Source organism: Balearica regulorum, chromosome 1 (genome assembly GCF_011004875.1).
Source record: "Balearica regulorum gibbericeps isolate bBalReg1 chromosome 1, bBalReg1.pri, whole genome shotgun sequence".
NCBI classification, from domain to species: Eukaryota; Metazoa; Chordata; class Aves; order Gruiformes; family Gruidae; genus Balearica; species Balearica regulorum.
Genome location: NC_046184.1, coordinates 172,462,465 through 172,487,622, shown reverse-complemented (window position 1 = coordinate 172,487,622; position 25,158 = coordinate 172,462,465). Strand labels below are relative to the sequence as shown.

The 25,158-nt window shown below is 40.2% G+C and overlaps 1 protein-coding gene across 2 annotated transcripts in view; it reads right to left on the bottom strand.

Annotated features, from left to right (window-relative positions):
- The window catches only part of FBXL3 (F-box and leucine rich repeat protein 3), a 40,568-nt gene that overhangs the window by 14,693 nt on the left and 717 nt on the right, over nucleotides 1-25,158 (bottom strand). The window contains exons 2-5 of one of the 2 annotated variants that reach the window (XR_012833280.1): nucleotides 21,026-21,389; nucleotides 18,593-18,715; nucleotides 15,250-15,358; nucleotides 4,985-10,852 (exon numbers count right to left, since the gene is read on the bottom strand). Coding sequence is in view for 1 of the 2 variants with exons in the window: in XM_075741679.1 (XP_075597794.1) it covers nucleotides 10,209-10,852; nucleotides 15,250-15,421; nucleotides 18,593-18,715; nucleotides 21,026-21,388 (1,302 nt within the window). In the remaining variant the exon portion in view is untranslated. Of the gene's footprint in view, nucleotides 1-4,984; nucleotides 10,853-15,249; nucleotides 15,422-18,592; nucleotides 18,716-21,025; nucleotides 21,390-25,158 lie in introns of those variants that run through there. The other variant, XM_075741679.1, reaches the window with a different exon arrangement.

The window sequence follows — 25,158 nt, the reverse complement described above, 5'->3', positions numbered from 1 at the left end:
ATTAAAAAGAAGTAACTAAAATGAATTAGTTGAATCACATATTATCATGTAATGGGATGAGCATGAGAGCTGGTGTGAGAGGAATGAGGTGATAAGAGCACCTCTGTTCTAGTTCCACTGTTACATGAAACTTTATCTTCTACCTCAACTTGAAAGACTTTTTGCAGCCAAAGTCACAAGCCCTTGCTTTGACCAGCTGAGCTTCAGATTCTTTAGATTAACCACCAAGAAGGTAATCTAGGAGGCACTAGGGAAGATAAAGGGGAGCCACAAGCCTGTCTACAGGAGGTACATTCTTGTAAATGCATGTTTTTATGACTCTGAAATCCTCAACATTCTTGAACTCATCTTCTCAGGAAGAAGCCTCAACCTCAAAACCAGTGTTCAAAGCTTTGAAGGGAGAATAGGTTCCTGGAACCAAGCCAGTAGGAGCCCCAAAAGCTTCTTCTGTAGCATTTTCTAAAAAGCTTGTCACGTTGCTCTCGCGGGTACCACTGACGAGACCTGGGCGTTGCCAAACACAACGGCGCGCACCCCCGACACCTATAAAAAGCAGCCTAGGGAGCACTAGCGACCCAGAGCATGGCAAACAGAGCAGGCAAACAGAGCGGGGCGCGTCAGCCAGGGCATGGCACGGCAGTTCGCGCATGCAGGGTGTGCGGGTAGGGCCTAGTCAGTCTGCCTGCTCAAGAGGGGAGTCCACTGGTGGTCATCACTCACTCATAGAAGGAGCTCAGCCATGGTACCCACCAGGCAGAAAGCCCTAAGCTCTGTCCTCGCCAGGAGGCATGTGGCGACACAGACAGAGCTGCCACAGAAGCATGCAGCCACCCAGCTCTCAGGCTGCAGGGACTGCCTGAGCTTGGCACTGGCAGGGGAAGGCAATAGTGAGATTGGCTGTGTGAGGTGTGACCAGGTGGATGGTCTGCTCAGCCTGGTGGCAGAATTGTGTGAAGAAATGGAGAGGTTAAGGAGCATCAGAGAGGCAGAGGGGGAGAGAGAGAGAGAGAGAGACTGGTGGAGCCAAGCTCTGCCCTCCCTGAGACAGAAACAGGGACAGCTAACAGACCAAAGCCAAAGTGAAGGGGACCCTGTATCCTCCCCTTGCCAGGCAGAAGGCAGCAGCCTCAAAGAGGGGAGCGAAAGGCAACAAGTCCACGCTCGGCATGGCAGGTGAACCTTCTCCTCACCCACCTCGCCATGCCACGTACCCCTGTGCAACAGGTACCAGGCTCTGGCTGTGGAAGGCCACTCAGGTGAGGATATGGATGACACTCAAGCTGCACCAGATAGCACCTAGGCCCAAAAGGCGCATGCCTCGGGTCGTGACCACCCCCACAAAGAAGAAAAGGCGGGTTATAGTTGTAGGGGACTCCCTTCTGAAGGGTACAGGGGGCCCGATATGCAGGGCAGACCCTCCTCTCAGAGAAGCCTGCTGCCTCCCCAGGGCCTGTGTCAAGGCCATTGCTAGGAAACTCCCCAGCCTGGTACAGCCCTCTGACTGTTACCCACTGCTGCTCCTCCATGTGGGTGGGGATGAAGCAGAGACATGTATCACGAAAGCAATCAAAAGGGACTTCAGGCTCTTGGGACAGTCACTGAAGGATTCGGGAGCGCAGGTAATATTCTCCTCCCTCCTTCCAGTTAAGGGCAGCAATGTTGGGAGGAACAGGCGGACACAGTCCGTAAATGCATGGCTCTGTGGCTGGTGTCAATGCCACAACTTTGGGTTCTTTGACAATGGGGCGGTCTACACGGCACCAGGCCTGAATGAACCCTGATGGGATTCATCTCTGTCAAAGGGGGAAGAGGATCTTTGCCCAGGAACTAGTGGGGCTCGTCGACAGAGCTTTAAACTAGGCTCAAAGGGGGAGGGGATAACATTGGGCTTGCCAGCAACGTGTTGTGGGACGATGTGCCCAGGTTGGAGGGACGGTGCTGGTGAGGGCCCTCAGCCTACTGCTCAGAGACGTGCTGGATGCACTACAGCATGCTCGAAGCCTAGAGGAGATGAGCCAGGGGCTCCAGATGCAACAGGAACCAACAGAGTAACACTGGGAAGATACATCAAAAGAATTCCAGCCACCCCAGCCAATAAGTCAGCCTCATCAGGGGCACAACTGAAATGCCTCTACGTGAATGCATGGAGCATGGAGAACAAATAAGAGGAGCTGGAGACATGTGTGTGCCTCCAAGACTATGACCTTATTGGCATTACAGAGATGTGGTGGGACAGCTCCTATGACTGGAGTGTTGGGATGGAAGGGTGCAGGCTCTTTAGGAAGGACAGGCAGGGCAGCCGAGGAGGGGGCGTTGCCTTTTATGTCAACGACCAGCTGGAGTGCATGGAGCTCCACCTGGGGATGGATGAGGAGACGACCAAGAGCCTATAGGTCAGGATTAAAGGGAGGGCTGGAGCAGGGGACACCATAATGGGGGTCTGATAAAGGCCACCTGACCAGGGGGTCAGGAGGTGATTGATGACAGCCATCATGGCTTCACTAAGGGCAAATCGTGCCTGACAAATTTGGTGGCCTTCTATGATGGGGTTACAGCATTGGTGGGTAAGGGAAGGGCAACTGATGTCATCTACCTGGACTTGTGCAAAGCATTTGACACTGTCCCGCATGACATCCTTGTCTCTAAATTGGAGAGACATGGATTCAATGGATGAACCACTGGGTGGATAAGGAATTGGCTGGATGGTCACACTCAAAGAGTTATGGTCAACAGTTCAATGTCCAAGGGGAGAACGGTGACGAGCGGCGTTCCTCAGGGGTCGGTACTAGGACCGGCACTGTTCAACATCTTTGTCAGCAACATGGACAGTGGGATCGAGTGCAGCCTCAGCAAGTTTGCTGATGTCACCAAGCTGTGTGGTGGGGTCGACATGCTGGAGGGAAGGGATGCCATCCAGAGGGACCTTGAAAGGCTGGAGAGGTGGGCCCATGCGAACCGCATGAAGGTCAACAAGGCCAAGTGCAAGGTCCTGCACGTGGGTCAGCGCAATCCCAAGCACAACTATAGGCTGGGCGAGGAATGGATTGAAAGCAGCCCTGAGGAGAAGGACTTAGGGGTATTGATTGACGAGAAGCTCAACATGAGCCGGCAGTGTGTGCTTGCAGCCCAGAAAGCCAACCATGTCCTGGGCTGCATCAAGAGAGGCGTGACCTCTCTCATCAAGGGAGGTGATCCTGCCCCTCTACTCTGCTCTTGTGAGACCCCACCTGGAGTACTGCATCCAGCTCTGGGGGCCCCAGTACAGGAGAGACATGGAGCTGTTGGAGTGAGTCCAGAGGAGGGCCACGAAGATGATCAGAGGGCTGGAGCACCTCTCCTATGAGGACAGGCTGAGAGAGTTGGGGTTGTTCAGCCTGGAGAAGAGAAGGCTCTGGGGAGATCTAATTGCAGCTTTCCAGTACCTGAAGGGGCCTACAGGAAAGATGGTGAGGGACTGTTTATCAGGGAGTGTAGTGACAGGACTAGGAGTAATGGGTTTAAGCTGAAGGAGGGTCGATTTAGTTTAGATGTGAGAAAGAAATTATTTACTGTTAGAGTAGTGAGGTACTGGAACAGGTTGCACAGAGAGGTTGTGGATGCCCCCTCCCTGGAAGTGTTCAAGGCCAGGTTGGATGGGGCTTTGGGCAACCTGGTCTAGTGGAGGGTGTCCCTGCCCATGGCAGGGGGGTTGGAACTAGATGATCTTTGAGGTCCCTTCCAACCCAAACCATTCTGTGATTCTATGATTGATGCAGCTAGAGACCTTTCAGAGCTGGAAGCAGATGCCATGGTGGGGCACCTTACAGTAGAGGTCTCTGCTCAACGTGACAGTGCTGTTCATTCACTGTACAGTACTTCCTTGTCTTCATACAGCAACCTAGGGAGTCTACACACCAAAGTAATTGTTTTCCCCTAATAGTGGAGTATTTTGTGTTGCGTAGAAGAGCCTTACAGAACTAGAAATGTCAAATCCCAAAATACACAGGTAATGGTAGCTGAACCCCACATGTCAAAGCTGCCTTGTGCAGCTCCTAACAATCAAAAAGATGGGTGGTTGTGGACTAGTAATATCTGGAGAGATTATACTACAACTTGACATAGCTAACTGATTGCAGAAATAAAAACTTCATGATTATTGAAGAACTTGATCAAAAATAGTGGATGTCTATATCAAAGAAATAATCACTTTTCCTGTCTGTGGTCAAATATAACATCATGGTTCTATCGGTACAAGTTTATAATATCCTAGGCTTTTTGTACCTTAATAACAGCCCGTCTCACTTTTCCTATTTCACCTGTAAAATCTGCTTAATTTAACACGTTTTACTCTAATACTCTGGATGGTACAGGGAGCTGCTTCAAGGAGAAACAGTTACATCTGAGCATGTATTAGCTGCAAGTTAGAGGACAGTAAATTTCTGACAACAGCAAACAAAAAGATGAAGACAACTGGACAGTTATTTGTCAAGGCTACTGCATCCCTTCCAGGCAGAAACAGAATCTTAGAACTGTTTAGGTTGGAAAAGACCTTTAAGATCATCAAGTCCAACCATTAACCTAGCACTGCCAAGTCCACCACTAAACCATGTTCCTGACCACCACAGCTACATATCTTTTAAATGCCTCCAGGGATGGTGACTCAACTGCTTCCCCAGGCAGCCTGTTCCAATGATTGACAACCCTTTCAGTGAAGAAATTTTCCTAATCTCCAATCTAAACTTCCCCTGGCACAACTTGAGGCCATTTCCTCTTGTCCTATTGCTTGTTACTTGGGAGAAGAGACCAACACCCAGGTGGCTACAGCTTCCTTTCAGGTAGTTGTAGGGAGTGATAAGGTCTCCCCTCAGCCTCCTTTTCTCCAGGCTAAACAACCCCGGTTCCCTCAGCTGCTCCTCCTAAGACTTGTGCTCTAGACCCTTCACCAGCTTTGTGAAGCAGCAGCTATTTGAGACAGAATCTGTGAGTCTATTCAGCAGTTGGTCACACGACAATCATCTGACGATTCCTTTATGCAGCCATGTGCGCATGCAAGTTGCACACTTTGAACTCTATCCTCAGTTTAAAGGTACTGATTATCACTGTAGGAGTTGCCCTTTTCTTAAACATACGTGAGTTCCTTCTGAGGCCAGTATTTACTCCTTCCGGGCACAAGTACTGGGGAGAGCACTCCTCCCTTTCTTTGCTTTTCTCAATTTGGGAGTTTTTGTTCAGAACCATAAAGCCAACTGTCCAGACTGAATGCACAGCCGGGTGGAAATAAATGCCACCAGTGCAAACCACAATTCTGGAAGAGGTGTAATTGTTGAAGTTGACTATTGCACTGAAAATAGTTTCACTAGCATTTAGACTGAAGCTAGCGAGTGCCATGCTCTCTCATAAGCAGAATCCAGACTTCTTGAGTTAGGCCCACAGGGCAAGATCCAAAATAACACAGGTGATGAGTAGGCTGTGAAGTAAACTTCTGCGAAGTTTAGACGAGCCCAGAATTGATCCATCAAGATGACACTTTTGTCACTTAAAAAGCAAACGTTTGTGACACCTAACAGCTTCGGTACACCTGATGAGCTGTTGGTTTTCGTGCCTGAAAACCACTTATTTAGCTCAAGCATTTGAAGTGGATGCTTTCATGCTGAAAGTCACATGGGGGAGGAGGAATGGTGGGATCACACCTAACATTTCACTCACCACCAGCTGGTATTAGCACTTGCCTGATGGTAGGAACCAGGGGCTGAACTAAATGCTGGGCTCAAGTATAAGCTCCTCCTTTCTCCAGTGACTGTATCATTGAGTCATTATTCCTGCTTTGAATAGAGAAGATATTGGTCACTTCAGGCTGTGCTTGGTTCTGCTCCCTGCTTTTATGCATGTTGCGGGTAAAAATACACGATCATTCTCTAATATGAAAATTTTTAAGTCTACACAGTGGTCTTGTGCAAAGCTCCTTAATTTTCATACCACAGATCTGCTCAGGGCTCTAACCCACATATCACTCCAGGGGGGGTCTCAAGCAAGGCAGTTCCTGGCTTGTCATACATCAAGGTCAAATACAGCATGTGCCTCCTGTGCCCCAAAGGGCCACACAATGAAGAAAAAACCCCCAACATATATAGCTGGTACAAAGGTTTTCTGCCCAAACCCACTCACAGATGTTCTGCATTAGGAAAGGGGCCACCTTCAGTGCTATAACTGAGGATGGTGGCAGTGATGTTGAGGTTCTGGTTTTGAAGTCACCACAACTAGGGTATAACTTGAGAACTGGAGCAGGTTTCTGCTCTTCTACTTAGACTCCATTCTAAGTGTAAAGCATTAAAAAAAACCACCCCACCATCAGCTGCTGATTGCAAATTAGCTAAGTTAGTGAAAATAGACCAGCCATCATATTTTCAGTCTAGGGAAAAACTGATAGAAGCAAAAGAATCATCTGTTATGTCATATCATGCAGCAGATAAAGTACAATACAAGGAATCACAAGTCTCTTTCTCCTTAATTGTATAACAAACCATGGCAGCTGATCTTCATGCAGGATTGTCCTATAAATGGGAAAATACGAGGTTTTTGTCATGCTCTAAGACTGGAAGGAACAGACATTTTCCTCTGAAAGGTCCAAAGGAAATGCCATCTTACAAAAGCACAGGCAGAAGACAGAGCAGAAAGCACACCACAGTCTGTTCCAAAGCACATGAACTATAACAGCCAGCAGTGGAGGTGATCCTACAAGAAAAACCTAACAAAAAAGATGAAGAGATGAACATAGAGAACATCTAAGGTTAATTGTGGTTTCACTGTCCTACTTCTGATACTATTTAACTTCAACCATATCTCCAAGGAACTTGTTTCTACAGCACTTGTATTTTAGGAAAATCAATTTACAGTTTGTAGTCTGAACTACAGACACTGAAGTTTTGAGTCCCTTTAAGATTTCATGTTTCCTCATTAAATCAATGCTCCAGTTTTAGATACAGCAGCAGCACTTATTTTTACCATTCCATGTGCAACGAGCTAAACCAGCCAAAGACCAAGACCGATCTCTGAAGTAACGTAGCAGAGTTCACATTTTAGTCAGGCCTACTTGAAATAGAGAGGCCCAGGTGAACCCTGCTTTAAATTCATGAGAAATTAATTTGGCACACATCAAACAACGACTGGGATAGAGATAGCCAATTTATACTTATGTAGTTAGATCAGTTTGTATAACATTAGTGAAAGTTTCAGACTAAAAATCCCTCCAAAACCCCACTTAAATTCACAAGTCTGTAGCTTTAGGTAAATCAAAGGAAACTGCAGTTAACATACACAGCTGCTCTTAAGTTACTCACCTTTTCACTTGTGATACAACTTCTCACTATAAATTAGCATGGTTGGTTAGGATTACCCAGCTGTTTGGCATCAGCAGCTTTCAAGAGCAATTTTATAGCCAAAAACTGAAGTGATGTAACACTTGTGTTCATAAGTAAGATGTGCCACTGCACACATTAACCACTCCTACCCAAAACTGGACAACCAAGCCAACACTGGATTATCTTCTGAAAACAAGAAATAAAGGTGAAGCCAGGGAAAATTATTTTATACAGCTGTAAGACACCTGTGTTCATGTCTCTAGTGAGCTTCATGACAGTCTGTGGTACTCTTGTCAGTACGCATGTAATGGATTTTTAAAAAAATTTAAAAAATTATTATTATTCCTTTTTTCCAACATGTAGAAGGCAAAGTAAGAATTGTACAAGATTTGCTAAAAAGGAGCATTGAAGCTTTTCCTGAAGCTACTTAGAATATAGGCTTGCCCAGGAAGTTTGCTTTATTGCTGGATTATTTGAGATAAGGACACTATAATTGGTTTGATGTATGAAAAAAATGCAGACCTCCAGTGGAAGAGACAGACAACTGCTTTCGAGTGGTTTTCTTATCCTTGAACACTTTGGTAACCATAACGATACTGTGTTACCTCTATGAAGGACTTTTTGAAGCCTATGCAACAAAACAGACCTCCTCAGGAGAGGCCAGCCAGTTACATTGCTGAGGAAAGCAGTTCCACTACAACTAAGCAGAAAACCTTCAACTGCTAACACCTTCCCCGCCTCAGGATCCAATGGGGTTCTCTCCGCGAGAAGCAGAACACCGAGTTTCAAAGACGTGAACTCCAGAAGCGAGGGAACTCGGGTATTTAGGTGGTGTCTTGCCTTTCAGTTATTCCTGCTACCACAGCGGGAAGCAACAGACCAACTTATCTTGCCAACATTAGGACTTGAGCAGTCAAAGTCCAAAGAAGTTTTAGCTGCTGTGTTACTAATGAGCTTACTTCACATGTTAATTTAGTGAAAAGATGTCCTCTTCCGCAGATTAGTAGTGTTACTCCACCTTTATCATGCAGGCAATTCTGAGAGTCAGAATATACAAAAACACTGCGCTTTTTTACTTTTTATGGACTAATTATATTGACACCTTTTATACAAATAAAAGCAAATTATAGTATTACATTAATTTAACAAATTCTAATACAAAAGAAGTGTATTTCTTAAAATGCAATTTTTAAATCAAAGCTCTACAGAAACATACAACTCCCCTATAAAGATGTCCAGTCCGCTGAGCAATGTTTGCTCAAAATAGTTATGAACTTAAATATGCTCATAAGTGTATTACACTTGAACTATACATTTGGATAAGCATTACTGAAATCAGAAATGAAGGAAATCTACTTATTACCAGAATTAGCTGTACAGCTCAGATGAGAAGAAGCCACCAGCTAAGTTCAGTTCGGCCCACAGCAGCTCTGGAGCAGCGTTGCGCCTTGCTGGTGGCTGACCACACCTTTCAAACACATTCAGCAGTCACATGAATACTCTAATGTTACCAATCAATAACATAAAAGAGAAAATAATGTAACTGTTGGCGGTAAGAAATGAAGTCACAAGCCACATCCAAATCACAGGCAATATGTTGCCTACACCACTTACAGACTAAAAAACTTTCTTCAATAAAATGGATTTACCAAATATTCAAAACATTTTTTTTTCCTATTGCTCTACTTCACGCAAGTTTACTGCTTTTAGCTTTTTATATATTATGAAATGATCAAACTAGCTGAATTAAAGGTATACAAAATGATCATCTATCAAACATTCATTTTATACATAAATATCTCTGAAACAGATTTACAGTATACAATTAGTTTATACAGCTTAAGCAACTGTTACAATGTAATTTCTCTCAAACTGAAAGCAGCCACAAGGTCTGAGATTTTATTTAAAAGGTTCTTGGTCACCTTTCAATTTTTAACTTTCTTGTCTCACACTGTTCACATCCATGTCATCCATTTAACACTGCAGGGTTCATTTAATAAACTATATGTTATTCCACCTAACCGTATGCTGCAAAACTGGTTAATTTGCAAGAAAAGCTCATTAACTCCAATGCATTTTTAAATACAACGTATCTACATTTTTCCCCAGAATGCTTTCGCTTCCTGAGCTAGACATAAAATACCTTAAAACAGGTTTAGACACAGATCTGAGACCCCATATACAAACAACGTTAAAATGCATAGAGGGGAAAAAACCCACACCCCTTTTGGTAGCTCACACTACTATTTGTTTGCACTCTAAATACATTTCAGATGGATCTAATAATCTGTTGAATACGGTAGCAAACTTAATATTTTAATTGCCTAAACTATATTATTGCGTATTGCTCTTGCCTTTTATATAAAAGAATGTGTATATTTCACAGCCTACTAAATACTCCTTATAATCTTAATCTCGTCATCTAGGTGACTGGATTTAGAAACGCGATAGTCTGCAACAGAAGCATGCAATTTCGGTGGGGTTCTGTTTGTTTTTTAAGATCAAATCTGATCATGTTTAATACTAGTACCTAAAGCATATTAAAACTGATATTTTGCAGGTACTTTTCAATATTTTAAATCCATTTGTTATTCCCATAAAAGTCTGAGGTCACTGTCAATGAAAACAAATCTAAACCAGAAAACAGATTTTTGTTTGGATGAAAATGGGTTTTGGAGCTATCCATGATTTCTATATTTGAATCTGGATTTCATAAATCTTTTTTTTGATGAAAAAATTAATCTTCTAATCAAACACCAAAGTAACTTACAGTAAAAACTGTACTATTAAATAAGCTTATACAGTAAATTGCAATACGGTAATCTTGGGTTTAAGGTGCTATGTCATCCGCCCTGAAGTCTTTTAAGGACTTTACCATGTGGGCATCATGTCTGGGAACCAGACTCTACCGAGATGCTTCGAAACTTCCCAATGAATCTGCTCTAAGCTGTATTTCTGATCAGGAATCAAAACTTCCTCCATAATAGAAAGCTGAGAGAGACGACCGCCACACATCTTCACAAACTCAACAAAGGCACTGCAAGAGACTTCACATTCTCCTAGGCCAACGGCTGACAGATACTTGCAACGTTCCGCAATACGGATCAGCTCCTCATCCAGCGGCCGTAATCCATTGGCGCACACAACCAGTTCCACTAGCCGAGGACAAGTCATCCCAACGCGGCCAAGTACATCTTTGCTTACCGATCTTCCAAAGTAAAGGTGGGTGACAGGTATTTCGTAACGAAAGAATGGGTCAAACTCTTCTTCGTACAAGAAAAAGTACATTACTAAATTTACTTTAGGAGAATGCTTGATGAAAGCGTCCCAGCTGCTCTTCTGAATCGTGTGGAACTGAGTCTGTCCGGGATTTTCACTGACAACATCAATGCGCAAGTGTTCTAACCTGACGTGTTTTTCAGAGGACAAAGCAAGCAGAAGCTCATCACTCAGCAGGTGGTAGTTCAGCGCCAACTCACGTAAGCCATGACACTGGTCAGCCACGCAAAGGATACCTGGGAAAAGAGAACATTATCAAAGGGGTTACACAGATAAATATACCAATAACTTAACAAGAAACATATGAGCAAATTTGTTTATGTATATCAAGAGGGTGCAAAGACCGCGTATTTCAACGTGCAGTCAAGACCTGCCATCACAACAAAATCGTACTGGATAACCAGAACACAAATCTTTTTCACATAAGCACAGTCTTGTGACTTCTTTGTACCTACACGGCAAGACACACATACACTACACAACTACATCGCTATTTTGCTAGGGAAACATAAAGAAGTTAACACACTGCATTGTGTACTTTCCTGTGGAAGCTGATTCTCACGTGACAAATACATAAATAGCATACTCTGACTGTTCTGCCCTGTTGTGAGACTACATATACTCAACTTTATTTTCGTAAAAGGGGTTTACTCATAGAGGTATTTCCCTAGCCTGCTCTGGAAGAACTGCTGTCCTGCTCTCTGGCTGAGAAAGCAACCATGAATGAAATCTGTCACCTGAGGAAAACAAACATAAAACGCTGATTTTAATTAAATACAGAAGTTGCTGGCATCAGTATTTGCTCTTTCTAGAAACTATAAATACTTAAATTTGGGAAAGCAACAGCAACAACAACAAAGAGGGAAAACACTAGAAATTGGGAGCAGTAATTCCTAGAACAGCAATTTTCAGACTTTTCCTTAATGAATCAGTATAATCTGCTGCTCATGGAAGACAAAAACATTCACAAAAATAATTCAGTTTGGTCTATAAGGTTTCCACTCATCCTATTTGCAGATACAAACAATGGTACCACACTGATAACAGAACTAAAAAAAAAACCAAAAACCAACAACCACTAAAAAAAGCATACAGTCCTCTGCATTTCATGTGACCCAGAAAACTGTGTGAAATTCAGGATATGGTCTTTCCATTAATAGAAAAGATGAGAACATAGTGTTTAGTACGGAACTGAAAACCGTGAGCTCAATACAATATAGCTTTGAAGCAATGAGAAAAAATATAGACAGACAGCAGTTATTTTAAGATGTGGCTATTAAACTCAAGAGAGAGGTCTATACTGAGCCTAAAAACACTTTCTTAAAAAAAAAAAATTACTGCAAAAATATTGCATGAATATATACACCAAAAAAGTATGTGTTTTCCACCTGAGAATCTGCAAGAATACATGCATCAGAAGCTTTTCTAACTATATCAATATTGTCATTTCGAATATAAAAAGTTAAGATGCATTTTTAAAAAAGCAGAGTTTAGGTAAACAGAATTTTAATCCAACTCTCATTGCAACTATTTCCTGTAAAATCACTTTATATATGTAAGCATATTCATTATTTCATTTGAGGAAGAAGGGATGGGATCCAAGATGAAGTGAAAATCCAGGGTTTTTTTAAGATTGGAGTACAAAATTACAACATCTAAGTATAACTACAAACTTGTGTGTACCTTCTACACATTCCAGAGATTATTTCCTGTCTGTAAATCATAACAAAGTCATTCTTACAGCAATACTCCCGTAAGGGCTACTATGACCACTCCATTTAAGCAGACTCAGGCACGTTGCTTGTAATACCTAGGTTTCTTGACACATTAAACATTTTAAAGTGTTTCAAGATTGAGATACATTGCCTCATCGCTACACAGTTTCAGAAAACAGCTTGCTACAAATTTAGTTTCCAAACCAGCTTGTTATCCCCAGCTGCCATCCTTCAAAAAATCATCTTTTTTAACTTTTAAGGGTACTTACTGACTAGTGCAATGCAAAAAGGGAAGAACTGGGGATCGACTTGCTGTGATCTTTGTGGGTCTAGGACTGCATATCCACATCGCACACTGGCAATGAAATGAAGTAGCTTGCATATGGAACTGACAATGAGTACAGTATAGATAGTTACCTGAGGGCCTGCCCAGAGCCCATGCTGCAAGTGGTACATTCACAGAACACCCCTAGGTGCTGCCTAAACCTTTGTGTCACCACAAGGTAAATTGCTCCGATATCATACAGCACAGATTTGTATAAAAAAAATCCCCCTACTAAACTGCTGATGCAGACACACCCTACATTCACTCTCCCCTACCCTCCATTCAAAGAGAAGCAACCCTCCCACCCCCAAAGTATAGCAGAAACACAGCCTTTATAGAAATGCTTTCAGTTCCCTCTGTTTCAATAGCTAATATTTCAGGTAATAAACAGCAGCACAGTGATGTGGAATTGTAAAATAAAATAATGGTTATTTTCAAGGTACTGTTGCAGTTCTAATGCAAATTAAAGTTCAGAGGGGAAACAGCAAGCAGAAGAAACTTTAGATATTCTCACAAAGATTAGAAACACATCACTGCCTTTACTTCTGCAGCCCAAACCCAAACTACCTCTTTATCTTTGTACAGTAACCAAGGGATTATTCAGAGCAGCTTTGGGAAGCAACTCACAGTTTGATACCGATCTTTTTCCTTTATCACTGCAGTAGTGGAATCTCTCTTGTACTACTGGCATTACTCTTCTCTCTCTTTCACCGATAAATTTCTTAAGAACTAATCTAGTAATTAATGTGTGTCCCCTCAACTGCAATTTGAAGGCATGATATACCTAAGTATGAAGTACATCTGTAAGTAATTAATTGAACCAAAAGGGCCATGATTTATGCAAAACTAAAGTTTTTCCACATTTATAGCAGCCTGCTAATTATACTATTCCCATTAGAAAAAAAAAAATCCAGGTAAGTCTTGGTGCTCCACGTTTCTCATTTGCCTTCAAGAGTGTAATTTTTGCAGCCTGCCTGCTCTGAAGCCAACTACCCACATACCAGCTCCTTTCTTTGTTCCACTTTTTTCTCCATCATAAGGCACACCCATTCCTGCATGAAGCAATTGAATTCTCCTGCCATTTGCTTAGCACTCTGGTTTTGTCACTAATGCATCTGATGCCATTCTCTTCACCTCCACTCCATGAAGGACAACAGTAGTTGTCCTCCTTGTTCCTTAGAACAAACAGGCATTGCCACTTACCCACTGTTCCTTCAATTTAAAATATCGTACAAGATACATGAAACAGAATACACCAGTCAAACAACTTCATAAATCCATGCCCCTCTCCAAATTATCAAGCATATGAAGCCAGCAAAGCCTGTGAGAGCTGCCAGGTCGCTCTTGGATCCAAGTCCAAGGAAATTACTCTTTGCCTAGCTACAAATTACTGCTTGAGCCTATTCCTCCCAAAAGACACATCATAGCTCGGGTACTTCTCAGACACAAGGATTCTCAAACAGAATTTTAGGTCAGAAAAAACAGTCACTGAAGCCAATTTATACAATCCCCCCTATCTACGATCACAAAGCTTTGAAGGAAATAACATTCCAGTTAACACACTGGTGAACACTTTGCTGGACAAATCCACTGCAAAACAAACCTGCACTTTCAGGACTTCTTTATATAAAAGCCAAACACAAGGTTTTGTCCGAAAGCTACACCTGCAAAAGGTATTAAGTTTATGTTTTGTTTGTTATCACTACAGCAACAAGCCCTCTGCTACGGTATCATTTTCCCCACACATTAAGAGTCCTGCTGGTAAATTTTACATATAGTATACCTAATATTTACAGTTGCAATAGATTTGCATGAAGCAAGCTATGGTGACTACAGTAGTTTCTACTTATTCTCAAAAGAGGAATTTAACTACATTGCCAGCATCTCATTTATAATTCCTCTTCCATTTCTCAGTGAAAAACTTAAGTGTTAAGTTGATGGGCTGAGAATCAATCTTAAGCTCGCTGTACATTGCGTAAATCTTCTACAAACAATTCTATGAATTTCAACAGTCTGAGTGCTTTCATTCTGATATGAGGTGGTTTCATGCTTGCTACAAACACGCTTAAGAGTATTAATGAAGTACATTTGGTAATGGCAGAAGGTCTGCACAGCTCCGTCTCATCTCCCCTTTGTTGATGCTGTCTGTACTTATGCTCCAGTAAGAGATTAAACTGCTTTCTTTCAGAATGACTAAACGAGCATCCTCATAATCCATGACAGTGCAACACTCAAAACCCATACACAATGAACTGTGTGAAAGAACTCAAGTTCCAAAAAGCTTAATTATACTGGAATGTCTAAATATTCATTGCAGTAGTGCCCTATCAAGTCAATTTTTAAGTTCCACAAGAGGTTAGTTATCCATCCAGAACACATACGCACTATTTTATTATTAGCTCAGTAGTCACTCTGCAAGTGGTAGGATGGATGGATTGACAACCAGTTGAATTAGTATTTTATTCAGTTACAGTTGCTGTAGATACCACATTCATCCTTGCTCTCACCCCACCCCTATTTTTAATGGGTTTACTGGTTTCAGACAGAATTTAATGCATATATTTAGAAAATAACCCAAAACATAATAGCTTACCAGCCGGAGAAACATGAGGACAGCTGCTCATTTTCAACAGTTTAAGCGTGTCACTGTTGTTAGCCACTAGCACTTTGAGAGATGGATCGTCTACTGGTGTATCGTCAATCTTAAGTGAAGAGAGGGATTTGGAGTTTACAAACACCACTGTCAGTGCAGAAATAAAGTGAGACTGGAAAAAAAAAGTTTAAATGAAACAGTAGTATCTGCAATAAAAATCTCAATGGTTTTACACTGTACACAGCAGTCCTAGTTTTCTCTTTCTTACTGACAGCATTTGCTGAAAAAGCATTCTTTTGATAATGCATAATTAAAAACTAATACTAAAATAGACGTATTTTTGAGTAGAGGAAGTATAATAATTTTTTTGCTATCAGTCTATGTATTTGGCAAATCGGAATGTCTAACATTAAACATAAACCACGCACCTGACCCAGGACGATCCACTATAGAGACTTAAATCTATAGTAAGACCATGAGCAAAGAAAAAGCCTAGAAGCTCTAATTTTGAGGATAATTTGCAAATTGCACTCCAAAAGAAGCATCTTCTCGATCAGGAATTCCCACATGGTGAGTTGTGCTGCATTGGTGAGATGCAAACACAGTCAGGAGTGGTAACCCTGTACCGGTAAGATGTGTCCAAAGCCAAACAGTACCGCTGCCTGCCTACAACTCACAGAGTACGTAGGGTTTGAATGGCTTTATCCTGCAAAGCTAACTGGAGTAATCCAAATGGAACCACAGAGCAGATGATCAATTAATTACCAATTAAGCAGCATAGATAATGTAGGTGCAGTGCTCAAGGTTGCTCCTCAGTGTTTTTATGTAACCACTGAAACTTACCAGTAAGGACAGAGCCCAGGACACCTTAACTTGAAAAACACAGACTAAGGAGCAGATACAGCAGTCCTTGTAGAAATCATTGGTGGTATGAAGGAAGTGAAAAGTTAGCTTAGCTTCATGATTTCTTACAAAATTGACTGAATAGAAGACTTAAAAAAGGTACTTCCTCCATGTACTACATGAAGTATCCCATAAAATTACCCGCTACTTTGATTTCAATACTGTTTCACTCTCAGCCACATGCAGCCTGAATACAGTTATATGAGAGAAGGCCTGGCAACAGTATTTGTTCATTGTCCTGTTACATGTTTCTGGGTTTTGCTAAAACTTACACACAAGTAGATTTAGAGCAGGAATTAATATTTTCACTTAACAAACTGTCAAAGTCAGTTTATGCAAATGGAAACAGAAAGTTCAAATCAGAAGCATTAGGCATTTTGGCTTTAGGGACCACTCCTGACTATACTGACAGTACGCTGGTTATATATGTTACATACTGAAGAAAAAGTCCTTTAATAGTATTTCCACTCTCTATTCCAAAGTGTTAGTACTGTGGTTTTATTTTCTGTATTTAGAATGTAATTCCATTCACTACGAAGGATGCTAAATAGAAAGGCAATGTCTACAAAAAGAAGTAACTTGAAACCATACTTTGAAGAGCTAACGGAAGACAGGCAACATCCCAAAATTTAAAAGCTGGTGATTTAATGTCTTTTCAATATTGCCACATATGTAAGCATATAGTATGATTCTTTAAAAGATTCACGTAGAATGTGCTTAGCAAAAAGACTGGGCAACACAATGCTAAATGTGATTTACAAGTATTTGCAAGATGTCGCATTACTTGAAATCAGAAGATACTGCAAAGTAGTTCAGACTTCCTATACAGTCTGATTAAAAAAAAAAAAAAACCCACAAAAAATCCAGAAAAACTCCATTGTGTAGTGTTAACCATTTTTCAGATCTATTCATCTTTGCGTGCTTGTCAACCAATGGGCCTATTCCTAACAACTTCCCGCAAGAACTTACTCATGGTCCAATTCAATTATTTAGCTTCATTAGAGGTCTAAGAAAATTTAAAAATCATTGGTGGTACTGTATGCCAGTGACAATATTATTGGAATGGTAAACATCTAAAGGCATATTATGCCTAGAATTGATTTTGGTTCATTTTGAATATATTTTTAAAGGCCACAGGTGAACCTATTTGGAACCAAAAAAGGAGGCCTGTATTTTACAAGCCTTGAAGCTGAATAAGACCATAGCATGAATGGCTACAAATAATTATTCAGCAGGCTGAACAGGACTGTAACATATCCCTCCAGTGAAAATTAAGAGAGCTAAAATAGCATTCAGATTAAGAAATAAAACAATACACAAGAGCTGAAAGGACAAAGTATTGCTAACACACTAAGACTGTGGATTTTTTTTTCCCCACCACATTCAGGTTTTCCTATAGTCACATCTCAAAGCACATCAGAAAAGGAAAAACAAAACATAAAAACTAATTAAAGGTCTGGAAAGCCTCTTTGAAAATTAAGGATTAAAAATACGTACTCAAGAGAACTACACGACGCAGCTGTGATCACTACCAAGGATAATAATTGATAATCCTTCTGTAGCTAACCTTACTTAAATCCTATAGCCTACTTCCTTTCCTGAGGCTGTCCCTGCTTCTTCCTTGTCCTTGTTGCCATCATCAGCAATGACATCACTGAGATCCAGCTAATAGTCTAGTTGTCTCTGGCTTTTAACATACAGGTAGACTGGATTCAAGAATTGAGGCTGTGAGACATCCAAGACGTTCCTGCCATAGAACAAGCAGCCCAGGTTACCCCAAATGCTCTCCTGCTCCTCAGCAATAGTACACTTAACCTCACTAGCAGGAATTCTTGTTTAGAAGCACATATAAGAGATTTATTGCCTTCTAGATTAGATGCCTTCCAACAAAATCTAATTTTTGGTAAACATGCAAGGTAAAAAATCTGACAGGAAATCTCAGAAATACAGTGCACTTTGCCTAAGAATCCAACACTTGACTGCGTGACATGGAATACTGAAAAATCATCATATCACTTTCTAAAGAGAGCTCAATGATAATATAATCCCTACAGCAAGTCCACATGGATAAAACTCAACCACTCATTCAATTATAGTTGTCTCCTAAACATCCTTCACAGTCCCACAGTACATTAGACAGACAGGAATCGTTTAGCATTCTGACTTGCAACATATTGCCCAGTATTACATGGTGGTCAACAGACAGAAGAACTTGGAAAAACAAGGTCAGGACTAATTCTCTACATCATGTGACAACTAAGTGAAACAGTTATACATCTTAGTAAAACATCTTCATTCCTCCCTTTAATAGAGCCTAGTAAAGATGTTTTCTCTACCAAAGATTTGTATTTTTACAATAAAACTTTTCATAAAGTTATAGAAATACTGTATGAACCACTGCAATACTTGGCTATAGAAAGAAATACACATATTAAAATACCTTTGGTAAATCCATGAAGCTTGGCCGGGCAGTTGAAATTAGCCCAAGTGTTTTCAGAGAGCAATTCACAAGCTGTGATAGAATATCACAAGCTGCTTCTGCAGATTCCTTGCTACTGTCCACCTTAAAACAAAACAGATTTATTGTTCAGAAAACACTGCATCAAACACACACTTTACAAAAAGAGCAGAGTAGAGTAGATGTACTGTAACTGTTTTCTACTTTACCTTCTGAAATGTGATGTCAAAAAAACCCCACAAACCACCTCACTGGGAACCCAACAACATCATTCTTTTCTCCGCAAAAAACCAAGATAATTTGCTATAAATTTACCACTCTCCTAAACACTTTGGTAAAATTTAGCATAGTGAGGGATCAGCTAAGCAGTTTGTTCCAAGATACTCATCAAATAGTAAGAAAGTGCAGATTCATTTGGGTCCAGAGCCTACCTCACTTCCTCTTTACATTCTTCCTTATCAAAATGCGGGAATTCTATAAATCCTTCAATCTGTGAGAAACTGCTTCCTTTAAGGTGACTCAGCTCATAATATATTGCTGCTGGACAGTTAAGCGCATTATCATTTGAATGCGTATGACTCGGCCTTCACCATTGACACCACAACAGATATGCAATGCATACTCCAGAAAAAAAAAAAACCCCAAACCACCTTCATTAGTCAGCTTTTTACACAACCAAATCCAGTGGATTTTCCCCAACAAGTTGGTGTGACAGCTTTGCAAACGTACAGAACCGTAAAATGTTTTATCACAAGATCAACTTCAAGTCTACCATAAGCCATGCTACCTTGTCAGCATCTGATCTAAATCAAATGAATGTTCATTTTCTGCTCAAACAGAAGCTGAAAAACCTTGATTTTCAACAATCCAATCTTTCTTCATCTGCAAAAAAATTTGCAAGTTTTCAGCCTTGACAGAGTAACAGTCAGTCTTATATCCACTTCCTTGTGATTATCCTTGCTACTTAGTATTTCCTGTGATCATTCTGCAGCACTGAAAGACAACTCAAGGGACACCTGCAAGAAGTGACAGGGGTATCACCCTACTAGTGAAGGGCATCTGAAATCCTTCAAAAACATCCGGTGCAAAACAATGTAGACTGCAGATAGACACTGGAAGGCGATTCCAATACTGCTAAAAATCTCCTTTATTTGGACACTAATAAAACCCCTGCAAACCTTGTGATAACTAGTTTTCATCTGATACCTCATCAAACAGTAGCGACACAGATTAGGCAGAGGTGCCCTAGCTACCTGTCACATGCTGATGATTCCTGCATTAAAACTGCCAGGTCTCAGAAACAAGCAACTAGTATGTCCACCTTGCTGCAGTCATTTCCTTTTCAAATTTGTTACACAGCTGATGCATATGCAGCCATGACTGTTTCACAGCACCCTTCCAAAACAGAGGGGAATGTAGGCCAACGTTAAAGGTTTTCATCTGCTGAAAATAATTCCATGATGTTAAAGCTGATTCTCACCAAATGGTATTTCTCAGCCACACACCATCAGCAGATACACCATCCTGTACAAATCCCATGTAGCGTTTTCGAAACGCAACTGTGCTGAGTAGATGCTATACATGGACAATCCCACACAATTTAGTACTAAAACTGCTAGTTGCTTACTAGTACTACTAAGTCACTCTTCATGCATTAGATGTTTTCTAACCATGAATATTAGATCCAACTCCCTACAGGAGGTTACATGGGGAAACGCCCAATTTATGCATCCTGACCAAACTTAATTCTGAGCCAGGTGTCCACACGTACAGTAGTATCAGAACTGAAGTATTTTTGCTTGCTTGAGGCAGAATTCTAAGCAGCTAAGATGCTACAAGAAAAAAGGAAAAAAAACCCCACCAAACAACAACAAAAAACCCCACCTAATGGAATTAAGGCAATGAAATGTTCAGAATTTTATTCCATGTTTTGGTCCTGAAAATATATTCAAATAAATAATGAACTGGGAGATAACCTCCATGTCTAGAAGCCTGTTAGGAGAACCCATTTCTGCAGTGTACTAGGCCTGAAAACCAGGCTTACCACACTGAGAGCTGCCGTATTTCTTTTTAGATAACTGACAATCTTAGTCACAAAAATAAGGCCTTTTCATAAGTCTTTCCTAACATTTAGCGACGTTCTTTAATTTTCAGCATGTTAAAATGCTTTGATCACAATTGTCAATTATCATTTATCATCATCAATATTTCAATTACTGACATTAATTAAATCATACTTCTCATGCTTTGATATTTATGCAGATGAACCATCAAAACTGTCCCAAAAGTATCAGAGGTATTTCCTTAAAACATTCTAAATAAAATGCAGGGGGAAAAAAAGAAAAAATAACTAAGTTTAACGAACGCTTTTACTTTTATAAAATTACTTTTAAAAAAGTGCATAAAATACACTACCTTGAAGCTTACATACTGCAGGTGATTGGAATGCCTCTTTATTATTTGCTTGATTAGTTCAGGATGCGTAGCCCTCAAGTAAGATGTAGCTGGTTGATTCAGTTCAAACTCAAAACACCTCCAGAGATCAGGCATATGAAACACTTGGTTCCAGCTTCGGCAGACCTGCGATGCATGAGCACGATCCAGAAGGGGCAAGTACTGAAACACCTGCAGGATAATGTCTTGAAGCAGGTTTGCCCAGTCAGGACTCTGCACAACTACAGGTTTCTTGTCTATAACCCTGTGTCTCTTGGATTCTTTCTCAGGTGTCTCTTCAGATGAACTGCTGTTGGCCTCATTAGTTTTTCTTCCTCGTTTCATTCTATAAAAATAATAATAAAAAAATTCTATATATTCTGCAAATGTAACAGAGCTGAGAAGAACAATATTAATAGAAAACTGTGGAGGTGAAATGAAAAAGCATGTTTTCTGTAACCACGCTTTTGCATGTTTCTTTTTTTTCTCCCCTATATGAAGGAAAAATAATTAATTTGAAGCCGTAGTCTAAAAATAACATTACCATCTAAACAGGTATCTTTAATATTACTTCTTTAATCATTAACAGCATGAATCCATTTATAACAGTCACTCTCAGTGTTTAACTTTTGTGTTTGAGAACACTTTGAACCTAATTTGTTTTACTGTTTTGTTGATTATCACTCTACTTGCCTACTGATGGAAAGATATTCTTCTGAACATTCTTATTGCTGCCCCAGTCCTATTTACCAGAAACAGCATTTGAAACTGTGGAAGGCAAAAGTCAGGCAAGAAAATAAATAATGAGCGTATGCATGTTTGCAGGCATTGCATCTTGCCAATGCTGTATCTGTTCAATTAATTTTTATTCACAGACAGGAAGAACCTTTTTTTTTTTTTAAAGAAAAATTTTGTTAAAAAAATTACTTAATACGCATCTATTTTAAATCCGTATCCTTAAAAACATATTTCATCAAGAACATTAGTATGCTTTTGTTTTTCCAACTAGCTAGTAAATGGGGATTACGAAAGATTTTCAGTAACAGTCTGGAAGTTTCAACCCACAAAAAAAAGTTCACAGAAGAGTCAGCAAACTTTCTTAAAAATCATATTAAATTCAGAAAGTCTGAGGCAAAAGGTTATCTCATTCACAGTAGCATATACTTCTTCCATAGTGGTCTCACTTACACAAGTTCCACCTTATATTAGTAAGGAGGGGGGAAAAAAAGAAACCCAGCACTACATAAATCTGAAATAAATCCAGCACTGAGTTTTATCAATGTGTGGTCTTTTGTACATGCCAGCTTACAACTGAACTTAGCATCCAACCATTTATTTTTAAAAGCCTCAACGTGATGCATATCACATGCTAAAGTACTATGAATGAGACCTCATGCTAAACTACAATACACTCAATTCTAGTCTCTAAAAAGCTAAGATAATTCGGCACGGGGTGGGCTTGATATGGATAAGCATCTCCCAGCCCCCATGATTTCTATAAGATAAACATGGATGTCATACATAGTGAAACTACTCTGGTTTAACATTCAAGTACACATATAAGATTATCATATGCCCAGTCCATTTGGGACCTCGACAATTTTCCCTGCTATGTACTAAGTAAAAGTTTAGAAGCCTTTTTTAAAACAAAGTGTAATGTGCTACATATACAAATGAAAAATTATACTGTTTATCATTCAATGCATCATAGATTACTGTCTCAAAGTCAGCATCTCCTTACCTATCTTTAAATCACTTTAATCCTACCTACTCACATGACAAAAGCTATCACTTAAGGTCTGAAGCTATTCATAAAATGATGTAAACAAACCTGAACATACTGTCATGAAAGACTGACAAACAGAATTTGTCTCTTGATTATTTCTTTCCCCCCCATTATTTAATCCCAGTAGCACTTGGGACCAAGTATAAGATGAAAACACTACTGGACAAAAATCTCTACATGCTTCTTGAGAACTATTTACTGTGATTCACAGCTCACGACTATGCAAAACATGACTGCTGTGCTGAAACAAGCTTTCCACCCAAGAGAGAGTTCTGTTGCTGAGCCATTAACTTCACTGATAAAGAAGAAAACCAAGAAAACCACATAGCGCCTTAGAATTTGCAACTAACAAAAAGATGAAGGAACTGGATTTTGCAACTGTGAAAACCGGATAATTAAACTTAAAACTAATCAAGAATTAGATTAGCAAATCCACTGCAAAACTATATGCACAAGCTATTCACTTGCCGAATTTGGGATAGTACGTTTAATGTCCAAGTTTTTTTCAAAGCAGTCACTTGTTAATCTGTAAAAAACTACACAAGGTAATTGTTAGGACTTGGCTCTCCAAGTCTTCCTTTACAGAAATCCTGCCTCATCTTTTGCTAATAAGGAAATATATGTGCCTAAATTTTCTAGTTAGGTAGGCTACTTTTATCACTGCATTAGGGGATCAAGTTCTAGATTTTCTCCCTTACCACATTATAGGGGCTGCTGTGCATATACAGTAGAGCTGATTCACATATACAGCACGTTTACTATCACAGATCTTTTCAAAGACACGAGCACTAGATCTGACACTTTTTTATTCTTTTTTTTTTTTTTTTTTTTGAAGAACAGACCAGGAGTGAGCTGCCACTGACAAAACTGTATGAATTTTTCAGCTGGAAAAATAACCTCTGAGACTTGGCTGATAGAAATAGACCAGGTCATCAACAGCCAACTTACAAGTTGCACCTCTGAGCTAACTTTGATGAGTTCTAAGTAGTTAATATATGCTAGCTACAGATCAAAACCCACTCTTGAAGTTGTGGGGTACCATCCCAAGTTTTTATAGACAGCCAATGAAGAAAAGAGACAATATGGCCATCACTAGAGCTCTATTGATGATGAATTTCAGGTCACAGTCTTCCAAGAAAATAAGATGCTTGTGTTCTAAGTGCCATGACTTGAAAAGTTGGGAAAAGACATTTCCAGACAACTTTTTTGTTACTGACATCTTGGATGCTCCTGTAATTGAAAAGAGAGAGTAATCCTAAGTTTTCAAAAATATTTTCTTGTGGAATTTTTTCCAAAGAGGAGAAAAAAAGGTCTAGCCTCAAGACTAAAAAAATATGATTTTAAGAATTAATGACTGTTTTGTCATCTTGATTCAGAATTTAAAGTGCTGGAATAGCTTTTTAAAAACATAACTGTTTTCAGCCTCTTAACATGCCTAACAATAAAATAAACACAAAACTGAAAGAATGCAGATTTGCCTACAGAAGTTTGCCAAGCCATCTAAAAATTAGTTATATATATAAAAAAGACCACTTAAGAGAGTAAACCTTTCTGCAAATTTAATACAGGACCAGGTAAATGCAATTAGGCAGTTCAGATCACTTTGGTTTATGTATCTGACAGTCTAAAGATCTAATCATTTTAAACCCAAGGCCAATAGAAATAACTTTTCATCAAAGAAGACACTGATGCAGAATTCCATGCTAGCATATTGCTGTATAGGTACAACCTATTTTTCAAACAATGATTGCCTGTCTCTTCTTACAACGCTTGAACTCTCAATCTTGCTTTTAACCGTCTCTGACGTACTCCGGACACACTTACCACTGATCAGTTTTTTTCAAATTGCTGCTATAATCAACTTTGCTTTAAAATCTAATATCTTGACAGAAAGGGGGACGGGGTGGGGCATGAACAACCCCAAACCAACAGAAATACCCAGCTCTACCAAGGCAGAAAGATGGGTGAAATCAGGATGCCTGAATCTTTAAGATTTTTCCAAATAAATTTCTCCACCTGTTATACCAACTTGTTTCTGAACTCAGTGTTCTGAAATCCGCATCTGGGCACAACCCACACTATCTTGTTTGCAATACAGTCATGTTCAACCATAATCACATAGTTCCGCCACCAAGTAGGAGGTGGAGCAAAGCACATGCTCAACATTGTTTTTATTGCTGAGTAAGGTGCAGACAGAACACAATGGCAGTTCAAAAAAAAAAAAAAAAAAAAAAAAACGAAACCAAACAACTGCGCACGGCTGTTTACATCCTGCTGATAACGCTTTCCCATAAACAAGCCTAACTACTGAGCTCGCTGTGGTGGTTTA